An 8,464-nucleotide genomic window follows, 5' to 3' on the forward strand; every position below is an offset into this window, starting at 1 on the left:
TTAGAATACAGAATTTAGCTACGCAAAATCTCTAAATCTGTAAGTTTTCGCACAATCAAATAGCATAGGAAGATAGATCTCAGAGATAGGATGATCAAATAAATACAAACCAATTCCAAGTTGATGTCCCTTCTTAGCTATGACGTCCGCACAAAAGTTTGTTTTACGGAAGGTATGACATATGATGAGTTTGGAAACTCCAATTTAAATTGATGATGATCAAATATTATTAAAATAGTTAATTATAAAATTATTAATTTAATCTTTAATTAACATTTATTGATTAATAATTTTGTATGGTGCAGATTTATGCTTGAGCCAGAATTTTGGTAAACAAGCCCAATTGTGTTAAAAAAGCACATTCAGCCTTATGCAATATGTTATATAATATGTGACTGAATTGTTATATTTGTTGGGCTAAGAAAACCAATTTTAAGTCCATCAAGGAGGTTGGTCCGAAATTAAAAAGGAAATGGGGCCCAATGGCTAAGCTATTCTTTTAACTTGATGGAATCCAATTCTTTATTAAATGGTTGCATGCTATCAACGGATCCCTCTCTCATATTTTGGTGGATTCCAAATTTTGATTAAATGCATATTAATGCAGACCTTGAAAATAGGAAAGAGAAAGAGAAAATTGATTTGATAGCTTTCATTGTGCTACACGTTACTAAGCAAAAAGGGAAGTGAAATTAATTTAATTTAATTCATTTGTTCAAATCACATTGAAAGTTTTCTCTCTTCTCTCTCCTTTCTCTCATCACCTTCGGTCACTTCACAGAGGAAATATGGAAGCTAAGCCAAGTTATCAAAAGAAAGAAGAAGCTAGTAGCAAGGCCATAGTGATGATGGCATCAAGAAAAAGAAAATCTGAAGTATGGTGTGGCTGAGATTTTTGACACAAAAGGTAAGATGTGGTAAAGTGATCTTAAGCTCTCCATACCAAAAATGGTGAAGATCCATTTCGATCAGAGGAAGAAGATCCCTTGGAAGCATGGCTTGTCTCTACCTTTGCCCAACCACTACAGGAGGTAGCTACTGTAGCTACGTGGAGGATGAGGCAGAGGATAAGGGCAAGAGGAGCTGTCAAACATCAAGGAAGCATCAAGGGCTAGGAATCCATCTTGAGGAGCAAGTCAAGATGGAAGGCCCGGATTGATGAAGCTTGGTGTGAAGGGAAGACACAGAGGTAATTGCATGTTGGTTATAGCATTTGGTTTCCTCTCCTCTCTCTCTGGCCGAACCGGTTTTTACATGAAGAAGAAGAAGTTGGCTCGATTCATCAGTTTCAACCTTGGAGGCTTCCCCTTCCATAAATAAGGGAGAACAGTCAGGGCTTGAAGTAAGGAGTTAAGAATGCAAAGCATAGAGTTCTCATAGCTACCCAAGCTAACAGAAGTTCTTCTCCTTCAATGTGTTTCATTTTGTAATTTTTCTGTTTGGTTTTGTCTGTCTTGAGTCTCATGGAAAAAGGCAAACAGTGAGGTTTGTAAGAAAAAACCATAGAGCAGAAAAAAGGCAGAGTATACAAAATTAAAAGAAAAAGCCATAGATATCCTAGAGGTCCTTTGTATATCTGTGTTGTGTTTCATGATTCTGTGGGAATCCCCTTACAAATTGGGTTAGCACTTAGCAGTTGAAAGCTTGGTAGGTGACCAAGTCAAGTTCAGGATTGGGGTTAGATTCTGGACTTGTCCCGGATAGGAAGGATAGTTCCTAGGGAGAATTGGTGTATGTAATCATGATGATTATAGTAAAATTCCATCATTGTTGTGATGGAGACTGGATGTAGGCTGCATTGTACTTGGCAGCTGAACCAGGATACTTCGTGGTGTGATTCTCTCTCTCTCTTCTACTCCATTTCTGTTTCTGCTGCATAGGAGATAAAACTGAAAAATATCTCTTGCCTGGTTACGAGATAAAAAGAAAAAGTCTCGTGGCTAGGTACGAGACAAAAAGCAAAAAGTTTCCAGAAGTTATTTCAAAGGCCAGCAAGTGTAATGAAAAAAAAATGGGCTAAGATTCAATCCCCCTTCTCTTAGCCACTGATAACCATCAACATATACTCACATGATGGATTTGCCGGACCAGAATATTAATGTCTTGTAGTAGGAAATAGCACGGGTACAACCGAGAGCAACCTACTCGAACGAGCTTAATTGCCATTTGCAAGTCCGATTCTATAATCACATCATTCATCTCATTAGCAGCTGCAATTTGGAGACCTTTAATAATAGCCCAAAATTCAGCGTGAATGATCGAGCAATTTCCAAGATTACATGAGAAACTCATGAAGCAAGTTCCCATAGAATCTCTGAACACGCCCCCCACACGCAGCATTATTTGTCTGAGCAAAAACCGAACCATCCACATTTATTTTAATAATACCCTCGTCATGAGGGATCCATCTAATACATAACTCCGAGTTGGTGTTAATCGAGCATGGGATGACTTTTTTCCGGCACTAGTTTGAAATCTCTTTGGCGCGAATCATAATAGAGGTAGCGACATCTTTTGACATAGTGAAAGAGCCTTCAAAAACAAACTTGTTCCGGAGATACCGAAGGGAGGAAACTCCAACACCGAAGGTAATGGGCTAGGAGTCATTAACTTCTAGGTTTGAGCATATCCAATCACGAATATCCAAGCTGAAGAAGTGTTGATTTCTCTGATGGGGTAGAAGAGCTCGCCAAACCAACCTTGCTGTAGGGCAATCCCTGACCGCATGTAAGACAGTTGCCTCATTGGAATTACATCTTAGGCAATCTGCTTCACTAGTCATGTTTCTCCTCCGTCAGTTGTGATTAGTAAGAAGAGCATCATTAGCCAGTAGCTACAGAAAGGTTCTAATCCTCTCAGGCCCTTTCCAGTCCCAGACAAACCGAAACACGCGATCATTTTCAGTGAGATCCGTATTCAAAGCTTTATAAGCTGATTTCACAATAAAAGTTCCATCTGTACTTGGGTCCCTGGCAGCTTGATCGGCATTCTTCTGCGGGGATGGAAGGGCCATAGCAGCAATCTTAGAAACCCAGTCCTCCGGGATCCATTCACGAATCTTTTCCAAGTCCCAATCACCTGAAACAAGGAGGAAGTCATTTAACATCGATTTATAATCATTGGGGTTAATTGCCTTTTTTGAGTATTGGTCCAAAGGTCCTGCTTTTACCACCCAATTATGGTTCTAAAAGTTTATGCTTGTCCCATCACCAATACGCCAAGCTGTGTTCCTCTCAACATCTTTCCAAGCTGAACAGACTCCTTCCCATAGATTTGAATCCTTAGTTCTCCTCCTGATGTCAGGCATGATGTCATTACCACATTTGTATTTAGTCCTCAACACCTTGACCCAAAGACTATCTCTTTTTTCAACTAAACCCCAGCCAACCTTCATCATGAAAGCATGATTTAAGGTTCTTGCATGCCTGATACCCAGGCCGCCTTTTGCTTTCGGCATGTTAACTTTCTTCCAGCTAACCAAGTGGACCTTTTTGACATTCTCTGTCCCCCCCCCCCCATAGGAAGTTCCTACATTTGGAATCAATGATATTACAAGTAGATACAGGCAGAAAAGCAGTTTGCATAATATAACTAGGTAAGGAAGTAAGCACAGATTTCACCAGGGTTGACCTCCCTGCCAAAGAGAGGGAAGATGCCTTCTAATTGTTCAAGCGCGATTGAAGCTTGATGATGATATCATTATAAGTATTTTTTGTGACTCTGGAGTGGAGGATCGGAACTCCCAGATATTTGCCCAAGTCCTGCGTGATAGAGAATTGAAGGACCCTTCTAATGTCATCCTTGACAGTGTGACCAACATTTTTGGAAAAGAAGATATGAGTCTTCTCCTTATTTACTTTTTGGCCAGAACTATCACAAAAGGCAGTTAACACTTTATTAATAATCTCAGCCTGTCCAACTGAAGCTTCTGCAAAAAGGATAAGGTCGTCCGCAAAGAAAAGATGTGAGAGGGATGGCCCCTCCTTACACAGTTTTATAGGTTTTCATACATCCATTTCCATTGCCACACTGATAAGTTGAGATAGGTGCTCAATATAGAGAACAAACAAGTAGGGTGAGAGTGGGTCCCCCTGTCGGATGCCTCTAGAGGGGGCGAACTCCTCTAAAACTTCACCATTCCATAAAACCCTCATCCTAGTCGTCAAGATACAAGCATATATAATGTTCATCATATACTCTGGCAGCCCAATATCCTGCAAGGTATCCTTGATAAAGCTCCACTTCAGCCTGTCATACGCCTTCTCTAAGTCGATCTTGATTGCCATCCAACACTTCTTGCCTTTCCTATTTCGCATGCAGTTTGTGACTTCCTGGGTGATAATAATATTATCTGAGGTATGCATTCCTGGAATAAAGTTGCTCTGAGTCGGCTTCACCACTTTCTCCATGATTCCTCTCAGTCTCCTCGATAGGACTTTAGTAATGACTTTATAGGAGACATTGCATAGTGAGATAGGACACATTTGCTTCAGGGATATTATAGGTTCGACCTTTGGAATGAGAGTGATAAGGGTCTCATTAATATCCCTGACCTCCGAAGGCCTGTTGAAAATTCTATCCACCAGTCTGCACAGGTCCGTTCCTACAGTATCCCATTTCTTCTGATAGAATATAGTCTAGATTCCATCTTTCCCTGGGACCTTGAGTCTCCCCATAGAGAATAGAGCACTCTTTATTTCCATCCGGGAGATGCTGCTTCCAATGCTTACAAGGTCATTTGTATCAAGTAGTGGGAAGCAGTTTTTCAGAATAAAAGGGGTGTCTGGAGCGTCCTCGGTGTATAGCCAGCTATAGAAGCTGGTTGCCATTCTGTCCAGGGTTGTGCGCTCATGCACCCAATTTCCATTGTCATCCTGCAGAGCCTCAATCCGATTTCTTCTTCTCCGGGCCATAGTCGATGCATGGAAAAATTTTGTATTCCGGTCCCCAAACTCTAACCAATTACAACAAGATTTTTGGTACCAGAGAAGTTCCTCTTGGGCCATGATCTCCTCATACTCCTCCCAGAGATCCCTTTGCAGTTTCTCCAGATAGAGGTTCGAGTCATATTGAGACTATTTTTAATGCCTTGAAGCCTCCTTAATATCTTTGATTTTCTCCTGTGAATATTACCAAAGACATTATGGTTCCAATTTTGTAACACCTGCTGGAAGTCTTCCATACATGAGTTCCAGTTCCCCTGAAGGTTCCAACCTCTGTTAACGACGTTGTCAAAGTCAGAGTGGTCCAGCCAGGCGGCCAAAAATCTGAAAGGCCTCCTTCCCTTATTAGGAGAGGCCTGAGGGGCAAGACAAAGGAAGAGAGGAGAGTGATCAGACCTCAGGTTTGGCAAGTGTTGGATGGAAGCCCCTGGGAAGGTGATTTACCAATCAGGATTAGCGAGACTCCTATCAAGCCTTTCAGCCAAAGAATCTCTTTTCCAGGTATAGGGCAGCCTGAGTACCCGAGATCAAGTAAGCCACAATCAAACAAGCAAGCATTGAAATCGGGGCACGCCCCGCCCTGTCGTAACATAGCCCCCCCACTCCGTTCATGATCACGTAAAATGGCATTGAAATCCCCTATAGCGCACCAAGGAATGTTAGCTTCCCTACTGATTTTTCGAAGATCCTCCCAAAGAGATTTTCTGAAGCCTCTATTCGGGCTCCTATAAACGGCTGTAAGCAACCACTGATTCGCATTCCTATCTTTTATCTTCATGTGGACAGTTTGGAAAGTATGGCTCAGCACCTCCACCTTCCAAATGTTTGAATCCTACATACACCAGATACCTCCTGACTGCCCTCGCGCCTCCATCACAAAGCTACCATTTAGACCAAATCTGTTCCTAACCCTTTCTCCCCGAACACCGCTAATGTGGATTTCCATCAAAATAACAAAATTCACATCCAGGTCCTTCCTTAGATCTCTAATAAGAGTAGAAAATCCCTTACCTCCAGCTTCTCTACAGTTCCAAGCTATAATATTCATGATAACCCAAACAAAGGAGATGGTCATTCAAGACCCAAGATACCTTCACTAGACGGACTAGGCGCTGCCCTCCATGCGCTGCCCTCCATATCCTCGGAAGCCTTTGCATGGAACATCGGTTCCTTACCCTTGGTAGAATTTTTATTTCCCTCCTTGATTGTGCCTGGTTGTTCGCTTGGAGCCCATCTACCGTCTCCATCCTCCACCGTCAACACAGGGGTACCACGGCACAGAATTTTCTGATTTAGAGGGGGGTTGTGGTTCACATTGGTCTCGAGGATTTTGTTAAGATTCTTTGCCAATTGGTAGTCTTCCTATTACTGTTTCGTGACTTCCCTCATCCTATCAAGAATGACTCCTTCCATAATCTCTCGATCAGTGCTCTTGGAGGATGAAGACACCGCGTTGTCCATGCTATGGATAGCAGCCCATAAGGAGAGTGAACCCTTGTCCATCATTTTTTGTTTGGGTTTAAAGCCTTTTTTTGTTAGCATAGGCCCAATCTTCAGGGCAGCAGTTTTTTGGGGTCCCTGCGGGTTTCTACCCGCTCCTGGTTTCCTTAGAACCACTTTAGCTCCTTCCTCTTTGTTCAATTGGTTTCGGGTTTGATTCAACGGCCCAATATTGCTCCTATTAGATCTGGGAAGAGTTGAGACAAGAGCTCGGTCAGGGGCCTGGTTAATAGGCTTGGGACAATCTAGTCCTTTATGAGAGAGATTCTTTTTCAAGGCCTGGTTTGAGTTTGCCAATTTGGATCCACTTTGCATGGCCTCTTTCGGTTGCAAATTATCCTGCATCTCATTATCCCTTTCTTCATACAAGGCATTAAATCTGGATCCTCCCTCATTAAAGGTGTTCTTCATACTACCGTTAGTTTCCTTATTAGGCATGACATTAGAGATTTGAATTTGTTTTTTATTTTTCCTCGGGATTTCCTCCTGTTTCCTTCTTTGGTTCCTTCTTACCATCATCCAGGGACCAAAATCAGGGGGATTCTTATTTATCCGTTGCACGATATGATCATCAATGCGTTCCTGATTAGCTGGAGTTTCTCGATCCACTTCCCCAGTGCTAACATCAGCCCTTCTCCTTGCCGCCGTCGCTCTCTCCTCCTCGCCTGCCATCTCCACCACCAGTTGATCTAGCTTATGTTCACCAGCTTCACTACACTGCTCCACCTTATAGCCATATTTTTCACAAGAGAAGTAGATGAGATGTAGACCTTCGTATTCAATATTAAGCGTACTTCCAAGGATAGATATTCTGGGTACTAATTTCTTTGACAAGTCAATCTTGACGCAAATCCTCGCGAATTTTCCTCTCGAATGTATAGAAGTAGCGCGATCAATTTTCAGCATATGCCTAATAGTAGATCCTACCCTCCATAAGAAGTGGTGGTTATATAGCTTAATAGGGAGGTTGGGGATGCGAATCCAGGCCGCAATCTTTCTCACATGGTTCTCGGTCGTTAGGAAAAAAGGTCTCCATCTTTGAACAATAAGATAGTGTCCTGCTATCATCCATGGTCCTCCCGTGAGAGCATGGGAATAGTCCTCTTCTTCAGCAAAATGCACTAGATAGTAGTCTCAGTCCATGTCAATCATGCTGATCTTCCCTTTCTGTGCCCAGTCACGCTGCAACCGTTGCTCGATGAAACCGAGGGCTACTTTCTTGCCAAGAACTTTAACGATCATAGCATTCTTCCAAGGCTTGCACCAATCTTCAAACTCTCCCTTAGACACTAGAATAGTGGGGCATGGGTCGAAAGGTTTATCACTCAGATCTTCCTCTTCCCTATACCATTGATCTTCTGGATTAGGCCGATCCTCACCCATGTCATCGCTATGAGGAGACATATCATCTAACAAGCCACCTGGGGACGAGAGAAGGCTCTCCTTATACGAACTTTTTGATTTGCCATTTATTTTATGAGAATTGTCTTGATCAAGATCCACCCTGTCTCCTTGTCGATTTAGGTCTATTTCCTCACGAGACTTGACCTTCTTCGTACTTCGTTGAACTAGATCCACCTCTTCTGTCGAAACCATAGCATAACTCTCGGTTGTCATTTTTTTTCCTAACTCTTAACTCTTAGGTAATATCGTATCTCTAAGTTAATATCGGTGTCATTTCATCATTTCACTTGATGCTTATTCTAATGCATATTGAAAATGCATAAAACTATAAAGAGAATAAATTTATATTTTATATAAAAAATATATTTTTTATTTTTTTATATTTATTCTATATGCTATGCATATTTTCAATTTGTATATGAGTGTGAGTCTAACACATAAGTTAGGGTTGGAAATGAGTCGAGTTAGACCAAACTCAAGCTCGACTCATAAAAATTGAGCTTGGTTCACAGCTCGACTCATTAACAATCGAGCCTATTTCTTAAGCTCAAGCTTAGCTCACCGAAAGTTCATGAACTGGCTCGAACTCACGAGCTGACTGAAATAATAGGAATATA

General features: G+C 41.8%; 1 protein-coding gene across 1 annotated transcript; it reads right to left on the bottom strand.

Annotated features, from left to right (window-relative positions):
* Window positions 4,005-7,511, bottom strand: LOC107646594. Its single transcript, XM_016350770.1, has 5 exons — window positions 6,324-7,511; window positions 6,035-6,230; window positions 5,793-5,978; window positions 5,134-5,370; window positions 4,005-4,603 (listed from the first exon to the last, which is right to left on the bottom strand). The coding sequence occupies exons 1-5, from the start codon at window positions 7,509-7,511 to the stop codon at window positions 4,005-4,007; spliced, it is 2,406 nt and encodes an 801-aa protein (XP_016206256.1).

This window comes from Arachis ipaensis, chromosome B06 (assembly GCF_000816755.2).
Source record: "Arachis ipaensis cultivar K30076 chromosome B06, Araip1.1, whole genome shotgun sequence".
In the NCBI taxonomy this organism is placed as follows: domain Eukaryota; kingdom Viridiplantae; phylum Streptophyta; class Magnoliopsida; order Fabales; family Fabaceae; genus Arachis; species Arachis ipaensis.

What these genes read in the sequence shown, in the direction of transcription:
- LOC107646594 (XM_016350770.1), bottom strand. Translation starts at nt 7,511, where the DNA reads ATGATAGCAGGACACTATCTTATTGTTCAAAGATGGAGACCTTTTTTC. An exon ending in GGCGCGAGGGCAGTCAGGAG is followed by an intron (nt 5,371 to 5,792) that starts GTATCTGGTGTA and finishes TCACCTTCCCAG; the next exon opens with GGGCTTCCATCCAACACTTG. An exon ending in TTGGAACCATAATGTCTTTG is followed by an intron (nt 4,604 to 5,133) that starts GTAATATTCACA and finishes GGGATACTGTAG; the next exon opens with GAACGGACCTGTGCAGACTG.